Here is a 27,845-nt window from a genome sequence, read left to right on the forward strand (position 1 = left end):
TGTAGCCTGTCGTCGATCCACAGGCAATGACGATAAGGAGATGGATGATGAGGTCCAGAGTCCTCCACCCTTCTTTCGGATCTCTGACCTACTGCGGTTCCGTAGGCCTACCAAAATCGGATTGGTTCTCATGCTCTGAGAAGGAAATGTCGTGGCTCGCGGTTTCTAATGCTAAATAAGTAACTTCGACGCGACTCAAGTGGATTCATGGACTCATGGCGACTTGTTGGGCTTGGCTTGGAGCCAATCACAGACGCCTATTAGTCCTTACCGCCTTCATTACCCCTGCAATTGGCGGCAGAAAAAGAGGAAGGAGCCTCACTCGGTCGCGTTGGAGACAAATTTCGTCACATGCTTCGTACTCTCACGTATTACATTTGGGCTAACGCGGCGGACTATTACAGTCGCGTATAATGCCATGATAAGCGCAGCAAGATGGCCAGCTGCTGGTCAACGCTGCATGCTGCGTCAATCGTTACATAACATCCCAGCGCTCATTGTCCCCCAGTTTGTCCGCTGCGCAAGTCTATCCTCTATACATCGAGGGCTAAAACGATCCGAACGAGCGCAATTTGGCGAGTCTCGTTCCTGGACGGCAACGCACGATGACAGAAGTCACAGCTTTAGCCGAATTGGGCGAACAACGAAGGCTTTAGACGGCGCTGCCTCTAAACGGCAACAGCAAAAACTTCGGAAGAAGCTTGATCGCAAAGCTTCAGAAATTGGTGACGAAGACGACGTTGGCAGGCAGACCAGGAGGAAGCGGTTTCTGGATCCGGAATTCTCTTTTGGGAAAAGAAGTCTGGTATATCAATTGAAACATGGCCTGCTGAAGGATACAGCTGCCTCGCTAGATTTGGAGCAACCGGTTCGGCCGCGACACTTCCACGGGAACGACAAATTGCCTCGGCGAAATTCTCGAGACTTACAATCCTACTCACGGCCTCAAAGCCCGCAAAACCCGCAAAAACGACGGCCACGGATAGAAAACCGCGAAGATGGCCCTATCGAGGATGCCATAGCGAAGCCAAGAAGGCGCGGCATGTTGCCTATGACTATCACATATACTACTGCGGCATCACAATTCCTATACGGACGATCCGTTGTCAAGGCAGCGCTGCAACAAGGAAGGCGCCAACTCTACAAGCTATACGTTTACGGCGGAGAGAACCGTAGAGGCGTCGATGACAACGACGTCATAATAAACCTGGCGAAGGCTCGCGGTGTCCCCGTTACTATTGTGCCTAACGAAGACCAGCGATTAATGGACAAGATGAGCATGGGCCGCCCACACAACGGATTTGTTTTGGAGACATCGCCTCTACCGCAGCTACCTGTGAAAGCCCTAGGCAGCTTGGAAGAGTCGCCCTCTAAGCTGGGGTTCCATATCGAGCTTGTGCATCAAACCATGGAACAAAAGGCCATCAATGGAGAGAATACATTTGTGCCCAAAGCGAATAATTCTGCGATGAAGCCACTTGTACTTCTTTTGCATGAAATTTTGGATCCCGGAAATCTCGGTGCTCTACTCCGTACTGCAAGCTACATGGGCGTTGACGCTATCGGAATAACTAGCCGCAACTCATCAGCACTGACACCTGTGGTGCTCAAGTCGGCGGCAGGGGCAGCCGAAGAAGTCACCATATTCACAGTCGATTCGCCAGTCGAGTTCCTGGAAGGTTCCAGAGCGGCGGGCTGGAAGACTTATGCTGCAGTGGCGCCCCCAGAGTCGAAACTGCTCAAGATTCATGGCGACAAATTCATATCGACGGACTTTGTGGAGCAGACGAGCCCCTTGGATCAACACCCTTGTGTGCTGGTGCTCGGGAATGAGGGGCATGGTCTACCGAGACAAATCAAGGTTGCTGCGGATTTTGAGCTCTCGGTGCCCCGATTTGTCCAGGGAAGCTCTGTGGACAGTTTAAACGTTAGTGTTGCTGCTGGATTACTCTGCCACACATTTGTGAAGGGCTCGGCGAGGAACAAGAACCGCGTGAACCAAATCCCCGAAGCACATTCGCCAAAGAGGAACGTGGCTGAAGAAACAAGCGAGCCTCTCTTCTGATAAGTATTGGGATAGAAAAGCTCACCATACCTTTATATATTACATTAATCTTGTACAGCTCCTGTATAACAACCACTTTACCTACCTGATAATAACTCAATAAGCCGGGTGTTGTTGGCCCATTTTCCAATCCAGAGATGCCAACCTATAGGCGGGCAGTAAATGACATTTGTAGAGCACGAACAGCGTTAAATCTGCTGTCACAAGTTCACAACCCTGAGAAGAGGCCCATGGCCGCCATTGTTCGTTTCCAAGTACGGAGTACACATGTACCAAACATCACCCAACGGCCCACTGATTGGTCACCGACGTACATAAAGTACTTAGTCAATGTAACCAAACCCCTACTGCAGAGGGGTCAGGCTCTTTAATGTTGTCAGCTCTATGTTGGCCCGACGTGGCGCCCGTGCAACATTCCAGAGGATCAATTAAGAGAGCCCAGGACACTTTGAGCTTCAATATCTGGCGCAGATGCATACAACATGAATCAGCCTTGAGCACCTTAAGTTTCTTTGCCATGTCATTTAGCAGAGGATTTTTCATCCACCCTGGGTTGTGTCGTGGCTTGGCCCGCGTCTGCCGTGATGCTGGTTTCCCCAGCCACCGTTTTTTGTTTATTTAAAACTGGTTTCGCGTGCATCTCGGATCAGCCCAACACCACCGTTACAAACGTCCTGCACACAGTAGATCTTGCATCGCTCTATTTTACAGCATTGGAGGCACAGTTATTTAATACATATCACGGCTCGAGCGACATTCAGACTCACGCTCTGCATCTTCTGGACGGCGTATAGCCGAATGCCACGACAATGGCCCCAGCGTCTACTCTGCTCCTACTTCCTGCCTCGTTTATAGCTTTCGTCTCACAAGCTCTTGCAGATAATCGACCTTTTCCAATCGCTATCAAGAAGCAGTCTCCAGGCTCGGGCGAAAAAATATTAAGAGAACATCTGGCATTTGCGCCACTCCTCCAGGTTGAGCCAGGAGTTGTATCTTCCTTCGACGCACCGTCGGATGAACCACATCAAAACGTCGACGGCACTTCTCGATTCTACCCGCCTTTCGTAAGACACATCCGCGAAACCGAAGATAATGTGTTGCGGCGTGCAGCAGAAGCTCTGGCCTTGTTGGAAAGGAGATCATCATGTCCTTCCGGGATGAACAGCTGTGCTCAGCAGGGATCGCCCAACAAATGCTGCCAGCAAGGAACTTATTGCACTGATGTGCCCGACACTGACGTAGGCCATGTCGCTTGTTGCCCTAATGGCTCAGCATGCGGCGGAGGAGTTGGATCGTGTCCGTCCGGCGCGGCAAGTTGTGCAGCGGCTTTGGGCGGCGGTTGCTGCATTCCAGGATATGTTTGCCAAGGTGTAGGCTGTAAGTCCTCCTCTGCTCGTCCTCTCAACTCAGAATTGCATGCTAATATAGCTATGCAGGCGTTCCAAGCGCATCGGCGACTCCTATCCAACCGTCCCAGCCGCAAGAAACCGCCACATCGACGAAAACAACAATCATTGGAGGGAGTCCGACCACAGTCATCGTAACAGTTACTCAAACTGCTTCGCCGGAAGCGACGACAAGAACTACCACACAAAATATCACACCTTCCGGCACAAGCACCAGCGTTGGTACTAACACGAAGACCGATTCTGCCACAGGAAATCCTCCTTGGCGACCAACAGGTTCTTCTGAAATCACGTCAGCTCCCGAGAGCACGTCAATCACACAGTCCGGCTGCCCAACAGGCTTCTATGGCTGCCTTGCCACCCATGGTGGAGGGTGCTGTCAAACTGACCGCGACTGCCATACGTACTCATGCCCGGCTCCGTCTTCCACGACTTTGGTCTCCAACGGAGCTACCATTGTCGTTCCTGCCACAGACTTGCCAAATCCTACGGGAAGCTCTTCATGTGCTGACGGATGGTTTATGTGTGGACAAAATGCCGGCCCCATGGCCGGTTGCTGCCCGTCTGGGTACTCTTGTGGTACAGCCAGCTGTTTCACGGCTGGAGCCACAGAAACTGGCAAAATACAGAAGCAGGCGCCGGATCAGTCGCCTGCCAGGAAGACCGCCATTAGGACTTCTGCATCGTGGATGTTGGTCGTTACGGCGTCTTTATTATTGAATTTTGGGTGGTAACTCACTGAACATGAGGAATAATTGATAGACTGGAGATGAAAATGCGAAACGGCGGGTGCAAATATGAGATATGAGATATTGACAGATTCGACGAGAGCCATGACTTGATACCAATAGAAGACGAGCCATAGAACGGACTATAGAAAATTGTACTGGGCTTTTATATCATGACCACCAAACACTGTGTTTGTTAATGACTACCTGTAAACTCACACTGGATTATCTTGGTGATGATACATAAAGTACAGTATGTAGCCGTGATGGGCAGTGCAGTGGATACGACGATCCGGGCGACAGACCCGAACCCAGATGCAAGGTCCCGCATCGCATTGTTGCAGTATGGAGCTAGACACATTGCACCCAGTTGGTGGCACTATTTGGTCAAGTACTAACTGTACCAGTTCCTTGAGTACTTAGGTACTTGAGTAGATACAGCCTTAGAATGCACGGCTTTGGCTGGTGCGGTCCATCCAGGTACCGAGCAGGTGTGTTTTCCTTTAAATATCCAAGGCACCTAGTAGATAGTGGGTATTTGAAGTTGACTCATGCTTCAAACCTCACTCCTCGTCTCCATCATCATGGAATCTGACACCATTTGTGTATAATACGGAGACAGCGTGATGGAGCCCTTATTCAGAACACTGGGTAATCACCCCATTCGATACATTTGTTCTGTATAAAATGTCCGATGCAAGCTTTAATTTCTTGGCGCTCATGCATAATCCATATGTACTCTCCCACCTGCGTTTTGCCCTGTTGGCCTTCTGGACTCTCTTGCCGTTTGGGGTTGAATCATCTCCATGTTTCCCAAACCGGACCTGCCTGCAGTAAGCTAGACGACGCCAAGACATGATATCCGCTGCTGCTGGTCAATCCCATCTTCGTCTGCAGGAGCACCCAAGAAGTAGTCCTAGCTGGGACAGGGCACAATGGCTGGTTGCTTGCCATCACTTAGAATGGAAAGTGCCGACCTGCTCGGTAGAGCTTCGTCAATTTTGATACACCTCGTGCTCTTTTTTTGCTGAATCCTTCTCTTCTCTTCTCCTCTTTCACACCACTGCATCTTACCGCTCTCTCCCGCAAGCATTGATTTCAGTTTGCTTTTTTTGTTGCTCATTCTTACTTCATCTATCTTGGACGCTCACAAATTACCCGTCAACCCACAAAGCTCATTACTTTCTACATCATGAAGCACTGCCTCAAGTTCCTCACGGTTTCCACGGCCCTCTTGCTCCCTGCCACAGCTTCACGCACGGTTATGCGTGACGGTACTGATGGCAAGGGTATGGGCAACCCGGCCAAGGTCTGTTATCCTGAAGTCAATGGCTCCGGGGTAGTCCCGCCTTGCATTTCCATCTCCAATATCGAGTCTGCTTGCCAGCCCAATGGCACTGAGTCCATCGACTTCAATGCTCACGCTCAGTGCATGTGCCAGGGCAGCTACTTTGTGGATTGGCGTGGTTGCCAGAACTGTCTCTTCGTCCATGGATTCCGCAGTGCTCGCGATCACGTCTACTGGGAAAGAGTTCTTTCTGTTGCTTCTGACTCTCTTTGCCAAGGCACTCCCACGGCGCCCTTTTCGGCCATTTTCTCTTCTGTCCAGGCCAATACCCGCGACGCCCCTTTTGTCACCACCGGCGATACCATTTCCTTGGATAAGTTCCCGGGCAAGACGGACGTTAGCCTATACTATACAGCTACCGGTCCTCAAGGCCCTGGAGCCATTACTGGTGGTGCTGCCACGGCCACCCGTGTCTCGCATCCCTCTGCTACTAACCTGACGGCTTCGAACACCAGTGGCAACAGCAACAAGAATACACCATCGCGGACCGGATCTGGATCCGTGTCTGAGAACGCAAGCATTACGAGGCCATCCTCATCTACCTCTACCGGCGGTGCCCCAGCACAAGGAACCGGCATGGCAATGGCTATTGCGGGGGCTGCTCTGGTTCTCGCTTTGTAAATAGAATAGTGGAATGTTTAGGGGTTTGCAACGTGCTGATTATGATAATGACGAGACGGGGTAATGGGTAATGGCAATGGTACAGAGCTTGGATGGTATCAGTACTGTCTATTAAGGAATAATACCACTTTCATGTTGATACTAACATGTTTGTTTTCATTTCGCGACATGTGGGAGTTCCTAGTTGTGATCATTGCCCTAAGGCATCAACGTTGAGCCTCGCACAATGTGGGCGGCTTCGGTATTGCGCAAGCTAACCTCCAGAGATGTCTCCAGACAAGTCAGTTTCACATCTGCGGGTCGCGATTTACTTGGACGTCGGGGGCAAGGTATGTCTTGCCAATTCTTGGCTGCCATCTTCTCAATTGTTTTTTAAGCTTTATCATTACATCATCACCTCAGCCGTCTCGATACATGAATGAAATGCCAACATTACTCGGGCATGTGCTTGAAAGGCTTGGCCAAGTGCTCCTGGCAAAAGGGCAACTTTCCAACAGTCCAAATCTCAGTGTCCTAGAATGCATTAGCTCGTTACAACATCTATCTAGACCATAAATGAGGGGCGAGACTATAACTTACCGGCTTCAGGTTCTTCTTCAGTTCAGAGTCCAAAGTACCGGCCTTGAGGGCAATGATCTCGGGAGCAGCATCGGGGTCATGGGCAATGGGGGAGCCACACTCGGAGCAGAAAAGGCGATGGACGTCTTTCCCAGAGGAGCCTTTGCCGGTCCATTTCTTGATGGGGCCTTTGATGGTGAGCTTGTCTTTGGGGACGACGGCGACGAGGGCTGCAGTTTGGTCAGTGAGGGTTTGAAAACGGGGGGTTGTGAGGAGGGACGGAGGGAGAACGGGGGCTCCGTATCCGGGTTGATTGTGGGAATCGGCACGTACAGTAGGTGGAACCACTCTGGCGCTGGCAGTCGTCGCAGTGGTCGTAGCCCGTGATGATGGGAGCCTCGACGTCGGCGGAGTATGTGACGGCCTTGCAGAGGCAGTGTCCGGTGAGAGGCATGTTGGGCAATGTCGTGTTCTGGCCTGTCTTGGAAATGTCAAGATTGAATCGAGCGTCTAGGGATTGTAACGCTTTGAAGAAAGATGGAAAGAGCAGAGGGGCGTTCCCTGCGACCTGTTCTCGACTCTTTATACTGTCGACGGCTTGCTTTCATGGTGGGGTAAGTGACGACTTGATAGGCTAGACTGTCTCATGGGGATGGATAGTACTCCTCCGTTCGTAGTCGAGCTCGATGGAAATAGCTGAGCTCCTAGTTGCAAGAAGCTCTGGTGGGGCAGGTGACGTGGGAGTTTCCCAGCGTGTGGATGCCAATTGCATTTTCGCTTTGTTCAGTCGTTTTGTGGAGTTGATGTGCAGGTTCGTTGGGCTGTGCCATTTGAATTGCCGGTGGCGCTTGTGACATTCTCCCGTGAGGTAAGAGGTGATTTCGTTTTCATCGTTCGTCGGTACAAACGAGGATAGATGGGTACGACGGGCGTTTCTCCGGTAGTATTTGTGTTCTGGTGACTGACTCGGCTGTGGTACTTCGCTGGGGTGATGGTATTGTTTCGTTCCCTAGAACAAAGCACATGCCGTCCGGAATATTTGGAACAATAGAATGTCAATTTCGTTTCTCTGGCCCCCGCGGCCGAGCCGGAGATATGAATTTGTCATTTTCGATGCCGTGATCGGTATACCTGTCGACTGCATGGGCAACGGGCGGTGCGGAGATGCTTCTGTGGACGTTAGCCTTTTTTCCCGGCGGGGCAGCGGGAAACGGAGGCGGCTGTCAGTTTAGTTACGGAGGAGTACGAGGTATGGTTTGGGAATTTGGAATTCATCCTGGTCGCGTACCTTGGGTTGCAAAACCACGCCGGCGGCCACGCGGCGGCGAAGCATGTGTGCAATTGTCAGCTGACCATCGCTTCCCATTGTTTCCATATCTGCTGCACAGACCAGTTGAGGTCTCATTTTTGCATGTGCGGTCAGGATCGACAACATGCACACTGCGGCGTGCTTCCCCCAGCCGCCGAATCACCTTGCCCTCGATGAGTCTATTTTGTGCCAGAGGTCCATGCTTGTGCAACGTTCGGGCCCGGCCCGTTCTGTCTCAATGCGTCGGTACTAGTGCTCGGTGCGTCACCTCACGGCGTTTGCCGTCTGTTTCAATGTTGCCGCACAAGCCCAAGCAATTCCAATTCTCCAGAGGAGGATACAGACGTCCAGAAAAGCCACGTTGCCCAGAGCGAAGTGGTCAGCGACAAACAAGCGGAGTAAGGTGGACCGGTATATTGCCTTCAAGGTCGGCTGAGCATGTTCGAGGATGTAAGCATCCATGGAGGACATCCGTAAGTCTCGAATATCAACAGTCGACGCTTCATCCGCCTTGGTTTCCGCAGACGTTAAAACGCTCGGAATCTTCTCTGGTCGACGTCGCAAATACTTTATAGATTTGAAGAACAGGTAGTCCATCAGACTGGCAGATTGCAGAGGCGGAGACCCCTTCTTTAAAAGCAAGTCTGGCAACAGCTGCGGCTCGCTCACCCAGATGGTAGCACTATCCATGAACTCGGTGAATATAGCCTCGAAGTCATGCGCATAACGCACAAAGCGGGTATAAAAAATCGGCGTGAGAACCTTCAGCTCTAACAGCCTTCTGTCTTCGACTGAATCATGCCAAGGAGGTGACGTGAATGTCTCCTCGGAGTTTGAAAGAATCCCACTCGACACATACCTGATCGACATTGGTTTCTGGCACTGCTCAACTAGAAATTTCAGGTAACGGCGGAAGGCAGCCTCAAGTTGTCGTTCTGTCTTTGTCGCATGCCTTCCGAGGCTTTCTTTCAGCGGTTCAGGTCGATACCATACATGAAGCTCGCGCTTGAAGAAAAGTACTGCAGCTTCTTTGACAATCCGTGGGAAGGTTGCAAATCCAACCCAACACCACGTTAAAAGGAACCTCATCTTGGCTACTCGGCCCATGGCAGCCGGGTCGATAGCTTCTCCCTGTGAAAAAAGCCTGGTAACCAGCTTGGTATGGCCTTTCGATGAGTTTAGGTTGATTGTAACATCAATGCCCCGGAAACCTTCCATTCCAGGACCAAGTGGATCGCTAGCAATTAATGAGTAGGCTCCCTTTCGCGAGTTGAAGGGCGAAACATGGAAATCTTTCGCCCATGAGCCTTTGACGCGAGACAGCGGAGTGTCCTCAGACCTTGGTCCAGTGAGATACTGGGAATCAGGCGAGAAGTCGCGAAGGACAAGATATGGGCGTCTCTCGTCAAACGTGTTATTTACTTCAAGCACAATAGCAGACAATATCCTGTCCTCGGAGTACAGATACCAGAACGAAACCGGATTAAAGTGATAACCCAGGAACCTTGCAGCCGTGACCAGGTAGGCATGCGGATAGGCAGACGGTTCGACACCCTATTTCTTCTTAGCATGTGTTTTCATTATTGGTATGCTATGAAGCCTCACCTGAGACTTGAGGTATTCGTCCAATTTGCCTCGGAGCCCATGAGCGTTGTGCCCCCTCTGCATATAATCGGCATCATTCACAGTGTACCATCCTCCTCGAAACAACTTGTACATCAAGTCCCAGGAGCTATAAGATTGATCATCAATCATCAACATCCCATTGACATTACCAGTACTTCCCACAGGAACTCCCACGACCAAATATGAATAACCAAATGAATGATTCTTGGGGAATAGCCGCGTGTGAGTTGTCTTGCAGGGTATCAGATACGGCTGTGCAGGACCCTTCAAATTTTTAATCGGTTTTAGGAGGTGAGAAACCGACAAGAGACCCATAGCAACTGCTCCAGCAATCGGTATGAGGCCAGTATACAAGAATTTTCCCAAGAAGATTGCAAACGTCAGAAGAGCATGGCGATGTCCAAAGCCGATAGCGACGGCGCCGAGAAGTAGGTCCAGCCAACCTCCCATTAACGTATAATACAGTAGAATAAAAGCAGACGCGAGAAATACGCGTGTTCCATGGTGAAAGATGTGATCTGCGCCATCAAGGATTCGAATTATTCGCGGCCATGACGAGTCTTCAAACACTCCGTCCATGGTAAGGAGCGGACACGAGGTTGGATCACGGCAATACCGCCGCACTCAACCCCAACGGGGCTGTGTGTTTATGGAAGGCAGCAAAAGAAAGAGGGTGTTAGGATGGAAGAGGAGATTACTGTATGTATGCTGTTCTCGTCGAAAAGGCGGGCCACGAGTTCATCAATCACGCTGTTGAGCCATCAAGGTACTTCAAGATGTCATGATGTGCAGACACCAGACCGTAGCACAGCCAAAGTGGTCAAACCGCGCTGCAGGTGCCGAGATGGTCCGACACGACAGTGGCGTGCGCCCTGGCAAAAATGGATTTCAGCACGTTCAACGCTCCATACACACCAAATACAGTCGATTCAATGTTAGTCATCCACCGAAGGCCTGGCATGTCGTCATTAACATTGAACTGCCAGGGGCGGAACAACCACAGCCGTGGATGTCCTGTCTCTTCGTCTTAGGTAAGCGACTGCCCCACCTGACTCGGTACTTGGCACCAGGCGTGTGTGTGGCTCCCCGTGGAATGTGCTAGAGACAGGCCAGAAAGGTGGCGCTTCGTGCCGACTTTGCACGCACAGCCTTTGTCCAGTGAACCCCACGAAGGCCTTTATCTCCACCTCGCCGATTGACTCAAATCCGCCTCATGCGCTCATCATCCCCATATATTTCACTCTCCCAACCAGAAGACAAGACTTCTCTCGTAACGCAGACCTATACATACCAAGCATCTGAATCCATTCTGGATAATTGAATCAACGCAGCTCCGAATCGCACGCTGCCTTTTTATTCTTATTTTTTGAAGCCGTCTTTTCACCGTCTTCGCAAACCCATCACTCCACCAATCATCACCATGTCTGACTGGGATCAAGTCACCAAGATTGGCAGCAAGGCCCGTGGCCCTGGTGCCGCGGAGCGCGAGACTGTCATCCGTGGAAAGAGTGCTTTAAACGCTGCTGCACGAAGCGGCGCTGTTATCGGAACTGAGAAGAAGTATGCTTCTTCTAACGCTGTACGTATACTCTGCGATGCTCCTCGAGAAGAATAGGTGCGAGTGATGGCGTACCTGCCATAGAGTTCACCTCGCCATGTCCAAGCCACGCAGGTGGCAATTCTTCTCAAATAGTGAAATGTTTTCAACTAACAGTTGCGTTCAACAGACTGCCGGTGGTGCTGAAGGTCAGCGCCTGACAAAGGTCGACCGATCCGACGAGATCATCAAGCCCAACACTGTCGGCAAGCTGGTTGGCGACACCATCTCTGCCGCCAGACAAAAGATGGAGCCTAAGATGACACAGAAGGATCTCGCCACCCGATGCAACACCACTCAGGGCATTGTCGCTGATTTCGAACGAGGAACTGCCACTCCCGATCAAAAGGTTCTCGGGTCCATGGAGCGTGTCCTGAACGTCAAATTGCGTGGCGCTGACATTGGCGCTCCCAAGTTCCCTAACAAGAAGTAAGATGCTTGCTAGGGGGCTGTGAAAGCAAACCAACAACAAAAAAGACACAAGATGAAATGTTCATCCACGACTTCATTTATAGCGAAAGGCTGGGCCAAACGAGTTTAAACGCTGAAAGAGAAACCTTCAACTGGGTTTTGAAAAGAAAAGTTTGGGGAGCAACGTGGGAGCCTATAGACTGGGTATAGAGGGAGTAAAATTTTCATCAACAGCAAAGGAAATTGAACAAATATACATATTTCTTTTCTGAATTATACCGTGGGAGGTGGACCCTGTGCACTTGGTTCCGTTTTCTATTCACCGGGACTGTTATGCCAGCTGGCAGCAGTCGTTTTTTTAGGCACTAACAACATTATAAACGTGACAGAACCTGTGCTTGTAAACAATACGAAAGACAAGTTTCTCGAGTTTCTTGCTGTTGGTGGGAAGCGAAGTTTTTCCTTTTCGTCCCACACATTCAAGCACCTTAATTGTGACCTGCCCTTATCACCAAGCATCAGCATGGGCACAATCAACACACGAGAACCCGTCAAACCGCCCTCTAGCAGTTTTCCATCTACAAATTCCCAACATGACATACAGACCCCGCTCAAAGTTGTCCCCGACGGAAGCGGCTGCCGCTCAGTCAAATCCATTGTCGCTTGGCTAGAGTCCTCGTCCAGCACCCAGCCATGGTCCCCACGAAGCAACGCCGTCGACATGGCACACGATCTTTCCGCAGGCTCGCTATCAAGTTGTCATCAGCCACAGAGCTACAATCACAGTGCTTCCGGGGCAAGTGAAATCGAAGAGTACTCGTTAACATATCTCCAGTACAAGGACTATTTCACCGGTGCGCCCCTGGCTAGGTGCCTAGACCTTGAAAGGCGGTCATCAACAGAACATCAAAGAACAAACACGTCGGTAGTCAGGCAATCATATCGGCCATCGGTACCTGATTTTTCAACAGAAATAAGCGGTGGTCCAGGGCATGCTAGGCAGAAGTCTGAATCCAGAGAGCACCGAGCAATGAAGAAGTCAGATGGGGGTGAAGTTTCATTCATCCAGCGGGATCCAGGAGAGGTGAGGGCGTTTTAGAATAACGTTCGATCGTATCTGGCTATCTCGGATGACGAGTTAGAACATGAAGTTCCGGGACGAAATGGCCAAAAATTGGTGATGGACGAACCCAGTTCCAGGTTAGATCCGATCCCATACGAAAAACCGCAAGCGGAGTCATTGTGTCACTGACTTTGAGGACATCCTAGTTTAGACATTCCAGAACCACGGTAGTTACATCTTCTCACAAAAGACACAGTCAGACGCTATCGCCTTTGGAACGAGCCATGTCGGACCTGGATGATTTCTTTGACGAACAAACCGATGAAGAGTCACAACTTCCTCCACACATTTTTGACATAACTGCTACCCTAGACTAGATTGGCACATACCATACGAGTTGCATTTGGACATGGGGCATGGGAACATTTTTGCATCTATTCTGAATATCATGTGGTTATAGAAAAGAAAAGAAAAGAGTTACCGTGATGCTCGTTGTGCCAACTGCCGCGTGCCATGAAGCGCCATCTTCAGGACGAGTACTTTTTATTGTTTCAATACTTCTAATCGTCGCGGCCATGTGCGCCTATCATTATGCCCATATAAACCAATCCTGTAAAACATCCCTACGAAGACACCTTTGCGCGATACTTGGTCGCCGCCTGGTCAAACAAGTCGCTCTTTGCCTCCAAATCAACCAGCAGCGCATGGTTTGGGTCAACCGTTTTGAGCGACCTGCTCCGGTTAGTACTATAAACATCTTGGGACAATGTTGAACATACGCAGCGTAATCTGATGCATCTCCGCCGGAAATCACAGTCAAAACCAGCATATTCGCAATGGCTTCAATGTACTCCGGGTCCTTGTCCAATGCCTGCTCCAGGGCAGTTTGCGCCTCCTCCAAACGACCGAGGTGTAGTTCGCAAACGGCCTGCGAGACGAGACTCCGTATCGAGGCTGTTGACGGAGCTTGGGCGAGCTCCTCGTAGACGTAAAATGCCTGCTGGTATTTCTCACCGCCCTACGACCTAGTCAGCTTCATGTCGCGTTTCCGCGTGGCTTCGCGTAACAAGACATCACTGACCACTCTAAGCCCAACCCAGGACTCGGCAAGGTTCACCAACAAGCTGTCCTGTGCCCATCTCCTCGCAGCGGAGACTTCCTTGACGGCGAGGTCGGTTCGATTCTGCTGGAGGTGGATTTGGATAATCAAGGCCACGGCTTCCACTGTTTCCCCGAGTAAGCGTCAACGTTTCAATTAATGGCTCTCCAGCAGCTCCCAAGACATACAACTTCCTTGATGTTGTGACAACAGAGCAATGGCCTCCTCTGACTTGCCGGCAGCCTGTAGGACGGTTCCGCCGACGACCTGAACGGTGACGTTGTCAGCCGCCGAGGAAGCCAGCTTCTCAACGGTCTTCAGCGCAGCATCAGTCTTGCCTAGGGAATATTCGGCATAGGCGCCAAGGACCTCCAGATCTGGCTGCCCTGCACCCTTGACCTCTGCGACGACATCCTCAGCCTGACCAAGTGCGATGCGAGCCCGCAGGACTAGGACGCGCGCGGGGAGAGCATTGTCGGCGGAGAAGGACGAGGTATCGAAATCGACGACTTCCTGGTATTGGCCTTGGTGGAAATGGTTGTGAATATTGATCAATTCACCTTCTGCGGAATAGGGATCCATGATGAGCGACTGCTATGGTATTGTCTTGTCACCTTTGTTGGGCTCGGCGATGGAGGCATGCGTTTGTTGGCCTTCCAGCTCATAGTGGGGTGCGCTGGTTGCGCCAGGGGGTTTGGGCAGTTGACTGTGATGAAGCTGAGCTAACTGTTTTGGGAAGCTGCCGCAGTGCTGCTTTAGCTTACTGGAGGTGCCGCCTTGGAAAACTCGAATTGACATGTAATTTATATAAAGAAGATATGGGGACAAAGAAAATTTGAGCCTTATTCAAAATTCAAGTAGTATTCGTATTTTAGTATTTTCAGTCGGCATGTCTTAACCCCCAAGCTGTCCTTTTTGTCCTTTTTATCGGGCTTGCAGCAGCGCTGCGGACAACCAGTTCAGGATAATTGCGGGGCAGCTCCCAAGACTCTGAGTGCACACCCGGGAATTGAGGCATCAAAAGTGGTCGCGGGCCCACCCTCTCAAATACATCCAATCAGGGGCGGACGTTTACCCTAGTTTCCCACAAAGCGAGAAATCACCAAAACCTACCAAATTTCCATTGTGGCCTCGCAACTTCAGCATCACCAAACACCCAAATAACGACACCCGCACAACGTCGTCAAGATGGTAGGTCTCTCAAATGCTCTTCTACCCAACTCTGCACGCTCCAACGACAAGTCGATTTGATTCATCTATCGAATGGTACGAGTTTTGCCCACCGCCGCACGAATGACAGTTTCTCCGACCGATACATTCTTTCTCTGATGGCAGCGGCTGGGGAGGAGCACGATGCCTCCCAGCCGCGGTTGGGCAATGTTTGCCCACGGAATACAGCATTTTCCATGAGCGCCCTATATTTTTTTGCGAAACACTTCTCGTCTCGACAACTGTCTTTTCTTGCGCGGGCCGGTGGCATTTCGCATTTACCCCCCGATGAATCTAGACTTTGATCAGATGTGGGCAAATTCGGTTACGGCAGCGGCTGACATGTATTTTTTCTTTCTCTGCAATTAGGTCAACATTCCCAAGACCCGAAACACCTACTGCAAGGGCAAGGAGTGCCGCAAGCACACCCAGCACAAGGTCACCCAGTACAAGGCTGGCAAGGCCTCGCTGTTCGCCCAGGGTAAGCGCCGTTACGACCGAAAGCAGAGCGGTTATGGTGGTCAGACCAAGCCCGTTTTCCACAAGAAGGCCAAGACCACCAAGAAGGTCGTCCTGAGATTGGAGTGCGTCAAGTGCAAGACCAAGTGCCAGCTGGCCCTGAAGCGATGCAAGCACTTTGAGTTGGGGTACGTTTTTTTGTTCCCCTTCTTCCTTTCACAATTTTTTTTTTGCTTCAACACCCGGGGACGCGGATATACTGACAGCGACATAGTGGTGACAAGAAGACGAAGGGTGCGGCTCTGGTGTTCTAAGTGCATTATGTTGGGCTCGCTCAATTTCTTATGGTTATCCTTGCGGCATTCGGGGCTATCATGGACGCTGGCGAAAGGAGGGTACATGTCCTCAGTTTTAGGGGGGATGGTTCATAGGGAATGAATGAAAAAACAAAAAATGGAGAATTCTGTGTCAAGAAATTGCGACGAAAGGATGGCCATGGGGCGAAGAATCTATGTGATGACGACGAGATGAACCAAAACGCAAGGGGCCAACCGAAGTCGATAGACACTCGCAGCGACGCATGACAATCCACTCGTCGCAACGCGTTTGTTGTCGTACCATGTTACAAGTTACTCGTCTGTCTATGCCGGTCCGTCGCAAATAAAATGTGTGTAGTCTAGAATCCCTCGCCCAGCAAAATAGTCCTCCCACCGCCATACCACAGCGTGCCAGTCCTCGCATCCAAGCCCTTCTCGTGGCCAACGACCCATTCACCGATATACTCGGCGTCCTTCCTGTCCCACACCTCCCTCTCCAACCAGGCGTTCACGTCGTCAACAGCAGCCACCCACGCGGCCCTCTTCTCCGGCGTGTCATGATCGGCCTCGTCCAAGAACCGGCCCAGCGTGACGTGAGCGCTGGGCACCTGGTAGCGCGAGCCGACCTGCACCCCGGCCTCGCAGACTTTGCCAAACACGTCCCGCCGGAGGTGGTGATACGTGTACCCGTCGCCCTGGACGACATCGTCAGCCGGGGCGTCGGGGCGCGTCGGGCCCGGCGACAGCGCCTCCTCCCCCGACGCCGGCAGGAAAGACACAGCAAAGGCAGACGTGTCATACGACACCATGGGCTTGACGAGCCGCGCGCGGTGGAGGTGCGTCCACGACACGATGCCCGGGATGCTGGGCCGCAGCGCGGACACCAGTCCCCCCATCTCCGCGGCGGTCTTGGAAAAGGCCACCTCCAGCGTCGTCATGTGCATCCGGTGCGTGGGCATCAGCCATATCCCTTTTCAACAGTGGTCAGCCTCGAGAGCCCGGGGGCTCGTGGATTTTCTTGCTGGCGGAAAGAAGACGAACCCGGGGCAGCTCTCCTCAGCAGATGCTGCAACTTGGCCGCCAGCCGCTCGACGTGGTCGGGCGGCCGCGCCCAAAACACCAGACAGTTGCGCTCGTCCTCGAAGCCGGGCTCGACGTGCGCACGCTCCAGCCGCAGGAGGGTCTGGTCAATGGAGAGGCCGGCGAAGTCGGGGGCGAGGAACTTGTCCCTTTGCGCGGCGTTTCGCCTTGTACGGTGCGCAGAGTAGAGCAGCTGGATCTCGGCCTACGGAGACGTCAGGTGCCGTTGGAAGAAAAGGGGGGGTGAGGAGGAGAGAAAGGGTTGACTGACGGGATCGTCGTGGCAGGCGTTGATGAAGGCCGAGTACGGGTTCTCACCGGGTTGGAGCGAGGCGGCGGAGAGATTGTCCAACCTGCTGCTTGTGTCATTTTCAACACCCATGACGGGGACGGGGATGCTTTTCTGTTGATACCCGGGGGGGTTTCGTTCTATATCGGCGAGGAGAAAAATAGATTGACTTGTTGTATACGTGAAAATGCGGCTAACCGTCGCTTCAGCCCTCGGTGACAGGGATGACTCATCTTTCAAAGAGGCCCATGTGCCGAAGACGACAATTGGGTTGGAGTTTTATTTTTATTTTTATTTCTATTCTGCTGTTCTTTTTATTCCGATGCCGCCAACGACCCCTGTTGGAGCATAGCGATTCTACTCCCACCATGCATTGCCATGCACCAAGGCCAATTCCCTGCCCAACTAATCATCTGCGCAGCGTGTACTCTCGCCGCGCCAACCATTTGACCCGAGTTGACAGCAAACCACAACTTTTATATACTTGAGAAAAACGCAGCAGACAGCCCGGTCTGTTCCCGCGCGTCCGAATTCACAGCCTCTCCAGCCTCGCCCTCGGCACGGCAACCTCGAGACGCGGCGCCTCCCGCCCCCTCGTCTCGAAATGCACCAGCTGGCAGTCCTCGAGCGCGATGCCGCTCATAAACTGCGAAACCACAAAGTCCAGCGTCGTCCCGGGCGGACCCAGAGCCACCATGGGCGCGTGCCACGTGCCGGCGCCGTACGTCACGGCCTGCGCGTCGGTGGCAACGAATGCCCTCAAGGCCCTCACGTCCGGCGGCCCCCTCCCGGGCACGTCGTCGCCGGCCGGGACGGGCAGGTGGTGGTCGGCCTCGCCGGGGGCCAGGCTGGGCGCGACGACGACGAGGTAGCGCCTCGCCGAGGAGGCGACGGGCGAGAAGGTCTGCGTGGTGAAGGGGTGTCGCTCGAGGAGGCGCACGGCGAACATGTCCTGGGCGTTGTTGAGGGGGGCGAGGTCGCGCGCCGAGCAGACAAACATGCTCATGACGGCGTCGGCGCTCCCACTGGGCGACTGGGCGTAGAGGTTTCTGACGCGGCTGACATTGCGGTACTGGATGGCGTGGCCCTGGTTTGCGGACACGGCGTTGGCGGGCAGCGCCGCCGAGTGTGACGAGAAGGCGGACGGGTGGACGTCGGGTCGCGGATTGGCGATGACGCTGCCGTACGGGAGGAATGCCTCCTGGGTGAGGGGCTGGGCCGTGACTCGGATTGCGTCGTTGACCTGGACCGTGAAGGACATGGTGGCGGCAGAGGTTCAGCGCGGCGAGGCTGTCGAGAATCGAGAATCGAGATGCGGCGGTGGACGCTTCTCGGCCGCTCTTTATAATACCCTCAAGTGCTGCCCCAGCTCGTCCGCCGCAGTAGAATAGCGGCCGAGCAAAAATCCGCCAAGTGCGCAGAGTGAGTTGTGACCGCAACGAGTTGAACTCAACCGCCGACTCAGGGTGTATTGCCATCAGCAGCATGGAGACAACCGGCCTGGCGCGGGGCGCCGGTTCCGGACCAGTCTGACCGACCCTCGGCCGGCCGCCTCCGTGGGCGGACAAGTTTCAATGCATTCTCTGTTTCCATTCTCAACAAAACAAGACGCCGCAATGCCCCCAAACTTTGCTCAACTTCAAGCCCTCACATGGTTTCGCCACGCTTTCCAAAAAAAAAAAGAAAAAAAAAGGCAAAGCGTCAACATAGGATTGGCCTGCTGCGCGATACAATACATACCCATTAAAAAGCTCGGCACCGACTCGGCATTTCCGTCCCCAAGTGCGGTCACACAAATTCAGGTTTCCGCACCGCCAGAGGCCGGAGGCGAATAGGAAAGCGCGCGATGGGCATTACGCGAAAATCCCACCCATGCATGGGACATCTTCTCTCGCTAGCCAGAGTTTGCCTTTGTCCCTTTTCCTACCTATGTAAACTTGCATTTCCCATGTTTGCAAAGACTCTCTTTCGTAGTGCCGGACGACGACTTGTGATACTTGACAGCAGCATCGTGAGCCACACGCAGCCCTCGCTTGTTTAACCAACACGGCAGGACATTTCCGCAATTCCGAGTTCGGCAACGCAGTCTTCAACTACACCACCCGTAACCACATGCCCTGCCGTGACAAGTCGCCCTCCTACCGCTGCCAACATGTAGATGCAGGACTCCTCACCAACACGCACCTGGACGACCAAGATGCCCCCGGCCTCGCGGCCAACGCACACCAACAACGGCCTCCTCCGGCCGGCATGCAGCCACGAACAGACGGGGAGCAGGCCAGCAAGCTCGCCAGAGAACCCGTCGCCTGGCGAGACTTGCCGCGGAAAAAGCAGCTCATCATCATCACGCTGGCTCGCATGAGTGAGCCTCTGGTCCAGACATCCCTGCAGGTACGTTGTTCCTCGCCGTCCACGGAAAGCCAAACTCACAAGACGCTTACGCTCTGCCTTCTTCCCTTGCTCCCCTCCCGCAACAGTCATACATGTACTACCAGCTGAAGTGGTTCAGCCCCGAGTCCCCCGATGCCCTCATATCCAGGCAGGCAGGCATCCTGCACGCCTCCTTCATGGCGGCGCAGTTCCTGACGGCCATGGCATGGGGCCGCGTCGCCGACTCCCCCCGCGCCGGCCGCAAGACGGTCCTGCTCATCGGCCTGCTGGGCACGAGCCTGTCCTGCCTGGGCTTCGGCTTCTCCACGAGCTTCCGCCAGGCGCTGGTCTTTCGCACCCTGGGCGGCAGCACCAACGGGAACATCGGCGTCATGAGAACAATGTACGTCTGCCGGCTGCTGCCACCTCAAAGGCCCTAAATCCTTTGCGGAAAAAACGCCTTGTTGACTTTGGTGCTAACAAAGCTGGCAGGATCTCCGAAATCATCCGCGAAAAGAGGTTCCAAGCCCGTGCATTCCTCCTCCTCCCCATGACGTTCAACATTGGCGTCATCGTCGGTCCCATGCTGGGTGGCATCCTGTCCGACCCGGCGGGCACGTATCCCCGTCTGTTCGGCCACGTCCGCTTCTTTGTCGACTTCCCCTACGCGGCGCCCAACATTGTCAGCTGCGTGTTTCTCCTGCTCGCCGCGGCAGCAGTGTGGCTGGGCCTCGAGGAGACGCTCGACTCGCTGCGGGACGCGCCGCCGGACCTGGGAACCCGCGCGGGCTCGCGCCTCGCCGGTCTCCTGCGCAGCGTGTTCCGCCGCGGCCACGCAGAGGCGGGATACGTGCCGATTCCGTCGGATGCGCTGGAGCTCGCGACCGACGGTGGTGTTGGTGGTGATGGCAGCGCGCAGGGAAAGCTGCCGGCGAGGCGGTACACACGCCGGCTGCCGTTTCGCCGGATATTCACGCGGAATGTCGCCTTGACGCTGTTTGCCCAGTTCTTCCTCACGTTCCACATCGGCACCTTCAACTCGCTTTGGTTTGTCTTCCTCTCGACGCCCGTGTTTGATCCGTCTGCTTCGGACCACGGCGTCCGGTTGCCCTTTCGTTTCACCGGCGGTATAGGCATGCATCCGCAGGCCGTTGGTGTGGCCATGGCCATCCTGGGCGTCATCGGCATCGCTTTGCAACTCTTTTTCTACCCTCGCATGTCGGAGCGGCTGGGCACGCTCATGTCTTGGCGTGTGTTCCTCCTCTTGTTCCCGGTGGCTTACTTCCTTGTCCCGTACTTGTCCGTCATTCCGAGTACTTCTGGGCCGCCGCACAGCAAGACCGGAGCCGCAATTTGGCTATCCATTTGTGGGGTGCTCTTTATACAAGTCATGGGTAGGACGTTTGCTTTGCCAAGTCAGGCCATTCTGATTAATAACTGCTCGCCGCACCCAAGCGTGCTGGGGACTGTACATGGCCTAGGACAGAGCGTCAGTAGTTTTGCGAGAACCGTCGGCCCCATCATTGGCGGCGTGGTCTATGGGTTTGGCTTGAGCAGGGGCTATGTCGGGTTGGTGTTTTGGCTGTTGAGCTGCGTGGCCATTTGTGCGTGTTTAGCAAGCTTGCTAGTGAAAGAGGGGGATGGGCATGAGATTTGGCTAGAGGGAGACGAAGAGGAGCCAAATAATGAGACGGGTAGATGCTAAGGTATGAATATGTTCACTAAGAAAGAAAAAAAGAGGCATTTTAAACAACGCAACGCCATCCTATTCTCATGTCCTATGCACCCTACATATGAAATGCCCAAGGCAGCTCCACATCCTTGATCATCAGATAATAACATAAAAAATTCGTGCGCTAACCTTGAGGCTTTGTCGGCTGTAACAGAAACAATCAGCATGCCTAGCAAAACATTAACAACGCTTATGCAAACTCTCGGGGCCTCTGGGCGTTTCCTAGTTGCGGCTCGTCGTCTTCGCAATCCTTGTTATTACCGCTCTTCCATGGCGAGTTCTCCGAGGAGGACCTAGTGGCTTGCAAGCCAATTTGCTGTGAGGGTGGCTCGTAGCCTGGCGGATGCCTTGAAGAGTAGCCCGCGTTGTAACCAGAGCTTTGTCGCCACGTGTGTGACTGTTGAGCACCAACAGGTTGGAATTTATGACTCTTGATGGGAAAGTACCGTAGTCTTAACAGAACGGCTGCAACAGTGAAAACGCATACGAATACTCCGAAAACGATGGCTGATGTGCCCTTCAGAGCAAAGGTAAACCCGCTGCATTATGTATTAGCAAAAATAAAAGAGAGAAAAAGCCGCGAGAAAAAAGTCTGCAACGGACGGGTGGAAGACGTACATGACGCCGTTGACGGCAGCTAGAAGAAGAATCAGTCTTCCTAACCACACGTGTATCTGGCCAAAAATGGTGGGAGCCTTCGTCCGCTGGTGCTTGAAATGATGCTGGACTCCCAATCCTAACTGCGCCAAGATGAATGCGACAATGATGTAACCGAGCACTTGATGATGGTGCTTGAAGCTCCGGGACTATACGAACTCGTGTTAGCAACAGCAAATGACATTCCCAGCCGGGGTACTAATAGTCAAAACCTACCCTCTGATAGTTGAAACTGGCCAAGACACCCAGAAATAAACCACCTAGCACGCCCATTGTAGCAACAATCTGATTCAAGGCATGCCATTTTGCCAAGCCAACAGCGGGCAAGAGCAAGATACCACCGAAGCCCATGAGACCAATTATGGAAAAAATCATGAATGCGGCATGCAGTGTCGCCTTCAAGTCCCCCTTTGTAGTAACGCTGGAGACCTGCACAGCCCCATCAAGCCTGGTGTGCGTGTCTAGGACAGGCGCATCCGCGGCACCCCTTGTCCTCCTCATGTCGATATTGAACACGCCGTACTCATGATGGTACCTCAATCCGGCACTGGGGCTATCGTCCTTGAGCGTACCCTCAGGGCCAACGGCATAAATGGCTGGTTGGGCCGGCGAGGAGACGTCAATGTAGCCACCAGTTGTGTCTCCGCCGGGCCAGGTGCGACAACTCTCGGTGCACATGGCCGTAAAAATCATGTAGTCGTCAATAATACCCGTTTGATTCGGGATGACTGTCCACCGCATATCACGGAAGAAGAAGGGCTCGTAGTTGCCATGGGCTATACGCGGAGAGAAGGTGACGTTGGTGCCGTCTCCGTTCTGGTAGATGATCAAGAATAATGCACCCTTCATGTCGTCGCTGCCGAGGCCAACGCCGCCCCAAGTGTACTTCTTGGGGACGCGAATGCTGAAAAATGTGCTTCTAGGATTGTCGTTGTCGTTGGGCACGGTAAAGGCAAAGGCGACACTGTTGCCCGGGGATATGAAGGTTGATTGACCGGGGGGATTTGCACCGTCGGCGCGAATCGCGGGAGTAAGGGCTGCGGCAACACGTTAGTATCGTTCATATCGGCGCGGTACTCCATGTTCGTGCTCCCATCCCCGATGATGATGTCGAAGCCGAGGTGTGTCGTTTGCCAGGACGCAATCTTACCGGCACAGGCCAAGAACGCCGCACGCCAAAGCGATTTCGGCAACATGCTGGAGGCGTGCGTGTCGACGATGCTAGAGACAAAAGCAGATATCACACAATGCGCACCGAGAAGGAAAAGAGTGCCGAGTTAGGTTTGAATGAAGGAGAGGCAGGATTCGACCTGGCCGTGCCGTAATATAATGGGAAAGTGGGCGGCCGTCGCGCACAGAGTCGCATGGCTTTTGCGTGTTCAATGACCGGCTTAGTGCACCAGTATGTGTTGCCCCCTCGGCATCCGCGTAGCTGTAGCTAAGTGAATAGCCTAATACCACCAGGCAGCTTGAACAAGTTGTACCGAACACTGACTTCAAGTCATAAAACAGCACCTCTGACAAAGTGGCAGAGATGGTGATGACATGGAATGCGGGCATGCCTCGCCCCTGCCCTTCAAGCCTCTTTTAACTTTTGAACACGACAAGTCCATGTCGGCATGGAGGCTAGCGTTGCTTCAATAATGACGCCCATGCATCTGTCCTCCACAAATGCAGAACAAGCTGCATGGCATAAAAGGGCAAAAAATGGATCCCATGTCTGTCCAGGCTGTGTTTCTAGTTTTCCTGACGCTGCGATCTGCCGTAATGCCTGCGCTCTGATTCGCCGGCTTGCTCTGGTTTGCTTGGATCCAGGGGCAAGCGCGACCGCCCGCTTTTTTTTTTTTTAGATTCACGCCAGCGCCGACTATGTCAGCATGTGAACACCATCACAGCCCAGGTGCCTTGCTTTGCTCGTCGCAGAAATACCAGACAGAGTGGAAGCTATGTACATACTATGGACTTAGGTCTAGGTATGTATATGCTGTTGGCTGAGTGTTTCACACAATTGGCTACGCATGGAAACCCGTGCTTCTCTTTTTTTGATAATCAAACACGGCACAGCACCGTTGTCAGTACAGGGGCTTCGTAGGTGGCAGCGTGTTCCAACGTCACGTCGTCGCTGGCCATCAGTGCTGCGACAAATAGCATGCATTTCAATGTTCATTACCCCGAGTTATGCAAAAAGCATCCAATACATTAATGCGCCCCGCCTATTCTCTCATATGTACCAACCAACATTCCGTCACGTCATGCCAAACCGTTGAACTTCAACTGTGCCTGCTGTGCTTCGCCTATATTGATGTAGTCGAGCTATTCAAGATGCTGTCAGCGGCGGATACACCAAGCGGCAATAAGTAACCTGTACGGCGCACATACCAGAATCACATTGGGCTGAGGCTTGCCCTGGCTCTCACACCTGTCGACCTGCTTTGTGATGGAGTCGACTGAGTTAGTCGTCTTAGTGTCAACCTGATCCGGGAACACGATGTCGCCGATCTTGATATTCAGCATGTGGTTCATTATGCCCATGAGCTTGTTCGGATCCCCTCTGCTTGGTCGGTTGACACTGCACGTAGGGAAGTCCTTGTCTGTGATGCCGTATGCAGTCTCCCAGAAGTAGTCGAATTCGTTGATGATGTAGTCAACCTTGGATTGATCTGAGTGATAATCTAGCCCGTAATGTATCAACACCCATCCAAAACACACAGCCCAAGCATTATCCTGATGAAGGCAGAGCTAAATCGTTGCTTACCCATAAAGACAACAAGCCTAGTCTTTGCGTCAAGAAGCTGTTGCAACGTTGGCCACTGGCCCTTTGACAGCACAGCCTTTGGATGGAACGCATATTGCGACAGACCGGTATTCCGAAAGACTGCGTCAAACCTCTGAACCGGAATAGCGTCGCCGTTGGTCAGAAGCAGCGTAACAACCTCATTCGGGTTGCGGTTCATCCAGTCCGCAATCTCCTGCAGGTACTTCTTCAGTGTGCCCGAGTCCAATTCCCAGCAGTAGGTATGGCACATCTCAATAGTTCCGAACTTGTTGTGTGTCTGTGCCTGCAAGAACCGCACACCAAGGTTCAACTGATCCGTCACAGATACATACTGGTTGTGCATAGGTGTATTGCCGACAAAAGCGCTGTTGTGGCTTCCCACAAACGTCACCTCTGAATATCTCTTGCCGCAAAGCTCATTGTGGCCGTTGCACGCGGCCAGGACTGTTGCCGTAAAGGGCACAGCTCGTAGAAACTTGATGATATGACACGCGCGTTAGTGACACGGGCCTCACTCAATGAATTCCGAGGAGATAATGGCGACGGTGGCGGAAACAAACGACGTACTGAAGCCCACGACACAATCGGCCACCAACGCACACCGAAGACGGCCTGCGCAGCAGCTTCATAAGCTCCTTCGAGAACGGCCTGTAGATGGGCCAGCCCATCAAGACATTCCATGGCCCATGTGCCCAGGTCTCAGTCGGGCACGTCAACCCAGGATGGCATTTGGAGAGGGTTAGCCCGAAGTCTAGCTGAAGGAGGTCTGGCCAACGAGGTGAGGCAATTCACCAGCTGCACCACATGGTCTCAGCGTGGGTCGCCAAGGTTTGCAACAAGGGGCCAGGCGGGCTGTGCATCGTTTGCAGCGGTACGGAGTACTCCGTACGGAGTAGACCCCTCCAGTCTGGTGCCAGATGCCGCCTGCTGTGGCTGCTATTGCCCGCATGTGTGGTGCGCCTGCCTTGTCCAGGCTGGGGATGAGATTGATCTGTCTGATTTGTCAATGTGTCAACGTTCCAGCACACTGAGTGTAGAGAGGCTAGCACTGAGTACTTGGGAGCCTGCAATGCTGACAGTGGCAGCTCATTCATTTGATAAATGGCAGCGCCCATGTCCATCATCAATGGAGTACTTCAGGCTGTGTCGTCTGCCGAGGTCACGAGAAACAAAGACCTGCACACATCGAAGGATCGCCCGTCCATCGCGAGTTTTGGAGACGACGGCTCGCCTGACCTAGACTGGTGACTAGTCGCTGCAAACATTTGAAGACAGTTCTTCAACTTCTGGCGTACAGCTCGGCCAAAGCATACCGCGAAGTGCTGAAATGGCAGGGACAAGGGGCCTGCGTTTGGTGGATTCGGCAGTTGTGTGCCGACATGGAGGCACATACGATAAAACGGCCGACTGTCGAGCACTATTGGACATGCTGTCTGAAATGCAAAACAGTCTTTACTACATCCTCTTGAAGGACGAAAAACCTGGGCTGGAGGAAGAGTACTGTCTGTCTTGTCCTTTCGAGTCTGGTTGGACAAACGTCAACTTGGAATGTGCGGCTAAAAATAACCACGCACGGCAGCTATGAGTGCAACGCCGAGACTGCGAATGCTCCTGGACAAGGCCAATCTCCAAACTCGTAGAAATCACCGCCAAATGAGTAAAACAACGAAATATAGCATTGAGATACCACGTACCCCTCCAGTTTCGCCGGTAGCGCTTAGCAGACGAGCAAGAGCCTGACTCTGATGAAGCTACGTGGACACATGCAACCACCCCCACCAGCCACTGCCGCCTAGGCACCCCAGGCACTGGCCTATTTTATCTTGCGCGCCACTCTGTCCTTAAAATCGTCCGGTTGAACAAAGATTCAAAGAACACCCAAACCGACAATCACCACCGCTGCCGCCGCCTCTACCAACACAGCATCGTGATGCTTCATCGCTCACCATGTCGGCTTTCCTCTCCTTGATAGGCTGGTCCTTCCTGCCCGGAGTACGAACCCCCCCCTTCCTCCCCTTCGCCTTCAAACCACCCACTGACTCCTCGCAGCTCGCATCCTCCTGGGTCCAAACCATCTACTACGGCATCACCATCCGTGCCGGCGACCCCAAGCCCCAAGCCGGCACCCCACGCTATGCCCAACATCGCCGCCGAATCCACATCCTCGTCGTAACCGCCTACCTCCTCTACACCATCTATGAAGCAGACCACGACCTTCGCCGCGAGCCCACCTACTATTCAGCCCTCGGCGTGCCATTCGCTTCCACCGACCGCGAGGTCAAGTCACGCTTCCGCAGGCTTGCTGCCTTCCATCACCCGGACAAGACGAGCGTCGAGGAAGCTGCCGAGTCCTCCAAATTCTTCATCCACCTGAAGCTTGCCTCGGACACGCTCCAGGACGTCGCGAAGCGATTCGCCTACGAACGGTTCGGCCATGATATGAATAGCTGGGAAAAGTGCGCGACCATCAAGGACTTTGTCACGCGGGGTGTGCTGTACAACATCATGCCACATTACGGAGTGGCCGCCGCCCTGATTTACGTCCTCGGTCTGTTCGGGTACTTGGAGTTCGGCAAATTTTACAGATGGCTTATCCTCCTGACCCTCTTCCTCTTCGAAATCCATACCGTCACGAGGCCGGCCTTCCCGCCCATTTTAAATTTGGCCAATGCAATCATGACGCGGGTCACATTTCGCGAACCCTATTTGCCATTCCAGTTCATAGCGCTGTTGAGGAAGCTCATCTTGACGGTGTACATCGCGCTCTCGCAAATAGGACCGTTGCTGGTGCAGAGCCCCAAGACGAAAAAGACGACGGCTGCTGATGACGAAAAGTCACTGCGGGAGAACTTGGTCCGCCTCGAGACGTTGTCGAAGCAGCTTGATGCCGATGCGGGACGGTTGATGGATATGGAGGTTGCGCCGTTCAAGGGCGACACGGCCAGCGTGCATAACTTGCAGGGCAAGATGAGGGAGTGGCTTGTACAAAATACCATTCGGGCGGATCCCATGGTTAGAGATGCTATGGGGAAGTCATTTACGAAGCGAAGAATAGATGCTCCCAGCGGTGCAAAGGGAAACCGATAGGGTTTTTTTTGGCCGTTTTTGTTTACCCTGCATGTAGT

At 53.1% G+C, this 27,845-nt stretch overlaps 14 protein-coding genes across 14 annotated transcripts; 8 read left to right on the forward strand and 6 right to left on the reverse strand.

The window, feature by feature from the left end:
* Positions 1-418: 418 nt before the first annotated feature.
* Positions 419-2,065, forward strand: MRM1 (rRNA methyltransferase 1; the record flags this gene model as incomplete). The annotated part of the gene is made up of 1 exon (XM_014690124.1): positions 419-2,065. One exon carries the CDS (start codon positions 419-421, stop codon positions 2,063-2,065), a length of 1,647 nt encoding a protein of 548 aa, XP_014545610.1.
* Positions 2,066-2,874: 809 nt separating this feature from the next.
* Positions 2,875-3,700, forward strand: G6M90_00g074580 (uncharacterized protein; the record flags this gene model as incomplete). Its single annotated transcript, XM_066131006.1, has 3 exons — positions 2,875-3,129; positions 3,308-3,435; positions 3,502-3,700. The coding sequence occupies 3 exons, from the start codon at positions 2,875-2,877 to the stop codon at positions 3,698-3,700; spliced, it is 582 nt and encodes a 193-aa protein (XP_065987060.1).
* Positions 3,701-5,391: 1,691 nt separating this feature from the next.
* G6M90_00g074590 (uncharacterized protein) lies at positions 5,392-6,168 on the forward strand (the record flags this gene model as incomplete). The annotated part of the gene is made up of 1 exon (XM_014690122.1): positions 5,392-6,168. The coding sequence occupies one exon, from the start codon at positions 5,392-5,394 to the stop codon at positions 6,166-6,168; it is 777 nt and encodes a 258-aa protein (XP_014545608.1).
* A 432-nt stretch (positions 6,169-6,600) lies between these two features.
* Positions 6,601-7,180, reverse strand: G6M90_00g074600 (uncharacterized protein; the record flags this gene model as incomplete). The annotated part of the gene is made up of 3 exons (XM_014690121.1): positions 6,601-6,681; positions 6,748-6,956; positions 7,060-7,180. The coding sequence occupies 3 exons, from the start codon at positions 7,178-7,180 to the stop codon at positions 6,601-6,603; spliced, it is 411 nt and encodes a 136-aa protein (XP_014545607.1).
* A 1,119-nt stretch (positions 7,181-8,299) lies between these two features.
* On the reverse strand, positions 8,300-10,240 carry G6M90_00g074610 (uncharacterized protein; the record flags this gene model as incomplete). The annotated part of the gene is made up of 2 exons (XM_014690120.1): positions 8,300-9,589; positions 9,641-10,240. The coding sequence occupies 2 exons, from the start codon at positions 10,238-10,240 to the stop codon at positions 8,300-8,302; spliced, it is 1,890 nt and encodes a 629-aa protein (XP_014545606.1).
* Positions 10,241-11,081: 841 nt separating this feature from the next.
* Positions 11,082-11,691, forward strand: MBF1 (Multiprotein-bridging factor 1; the record flags this gene model as incomplete). The annotated part of the gene is made up of 2 exons (XM_014690119.1): positions 11,082-11,240; positions 11,389-11,691. 2 exons carry the CDS (start codon positions 11,082-11,084, stop codon positions 11,689-11,691), a joined length of 462 nt encoding a protein of 153 aa, XP_014545605.1.
* Positions 11,692-12,192: 501 nt separating this feature from the next.
* G6M90_00g074630 (uncharacterized protein) lies at positions 12,193-12,768 on the forward strand (the record flags this gene model as incomplete). Its single annotated transcript, XM_066131007.1, has 1 exon — positions 12,193-12,768. The coding sequence occupies one exon, from the start codon at positions 12,193-12,195 to the stop codon at positions 12,766-12,768; it is 576 nt and encodes a 191-aa protein (XP_065986944.1).
* A 587-nt stretch (positions 12,769-13,355) lies between these two features.
* Positions 13,356-14,413, reverse strand: COPE (Coatomer subunit epsilon; the record flags this gene model as incomplete). The annotated part of the gene is made up of 4 exons (XM_014690118.1): positions 13,356-13,464; positions 13,512-13,750; positions 13,814-13,956; positions 14,020-14,413. The coding sequence occupies 4 exons, from the start codon at positions 14,411-14,413 to the stop codon at positions 13,356-13,358; spliced, it is 885 nt and encodes a 294-aa protein (XP_014545604.1).
* A 606-nt stretch (positions 14,414-15,019) lies between these two features.
* RPL44 (60S ribosomal protein L44) lies at positions 15,020-15,813 on the forward strand (the record flags this gene model as incomplete). The annotated part of the gene is made up of 3 exons (XM_066131008.1): positions 15,020-15,022; positions 15,410-15,687; positions 15,774-15,813. The coding sequence occupies 3 exons, from the start codon at positions 15,020-15,022 to the stop codon at positions 15,811-15,813; spliced, it is 321 nt and encodes a 106-aa protein (XP_065987203.1).
* Positions 15,814-16,175: 362 nt separating this feature from the next.
* G6M90_00g074660 (uncharacterized protein) lies at positions 16,176-17,278 on the reverse strand (the record flags this gene model as incomplete). Its single annotated transcript, XM_014690116.1, has 3 exons — positions 16,176-16,786; positions 16,858-17,101; positions 17,168-17,278. 3 exons carry the CDS (start codon positions 17,276-17,278, stop codon positions 16,176-16,178), a joined length of 966 nt encoding a protein of 321 aa, XP_014545602.1.
* Positions 17,279-17,717: 439 nt separating this feature from the next.
* ALLA (Ureidoglycolate lyase) lies at positions 17,718-18,446 on the reverse strand (the record flags this gene model as incomplete). Its single annotated transcript, XM_014690115.1, has 1 exon — positions 17,718-18,446. The coding sequence occupies one exon, from the start codon at positions 18,444-18,446 to the stop codon at positions 17,718-17,720; it is 729 nt and encodes a 242-aa protein (XP_014545601.1).
* An 851-nt stretch (positions 18,447-19,297) lies between these two features.
* mfsB_4 (Major facilitator superfamily multidrug transporter mfsB) lies at positions 19,298-21,260 on the forward strand (the record flags this gene model as incomplete). The annotated part of the gene is made up of 3 exons (XM_066131009.1): positions 19,298-19,576; positions 19,663-19,958; positions 20,048-21,260. The coding sequence occupies 3 exons, from the start codon at positions 19,298-19,300 to the stop codon at positions 21,258-21,260; spliced, it is 1,788 nt and encodes a 595-aa protein (XP_065987122.1).
* Positions 21,261-21,477: 217 nt separating this feature from the next.
* G6M90_00g074690 (uncharacterized protein) lies at positions 21,478-25,401 on the reverse strand (the record flags this gene model as incomplete). Its single annotated transcript, XM_066131010.1, has 7 exons — positions 21,478-21,826; positions 21,906-22,093; positions 22,161-22,981; positions 24,206-24,257; positions 24,324-24,616; positions 24,700-25,195; positions 25,288-25,401. 7 exons carry the CDS (start codon positions 25,399-25,401, stop codon positions 21,478-21,480), a joined length of 2,313 nt encoding a protein of 770 aa, XP_065986959.1.
* A 1,266-nt stretch (positions 25,402-26,667) lies between these two features.
* Positions 26,668-27,807, forward strand: dnaJ_1 (Chaperone protein DnaJ; the record flags this gene model as incomplete). The annotated part of the gene is made up of 1 exon (XM_014690111.1): positions 26,668-27,807. The coding sequence occupies one exon, from the start codon at positions 26,668-26,670 to the stop codon at positions 27,805-27,807; it is 1,140 nt and encodes a 379-aa protein (XP_014545597.1).
* Between the last annotated feature and the right edge of the window lie 38 nt (positions 27,808-27,845).

Source organism: Metarhizium brunneum, chromosome 4 (assembly GCF_013426205.1).
Source record: "Metarhizium brunneum chromosome 4, complete sequence".
In the NCBI taxonomy this organism is placed as follows: Eukaryota; Fungi; Ascomycota; class Sordariomycetes; order Hypocreales; family Clavicipitaceae; genus Metarhizium; species Metarhizium brunneum.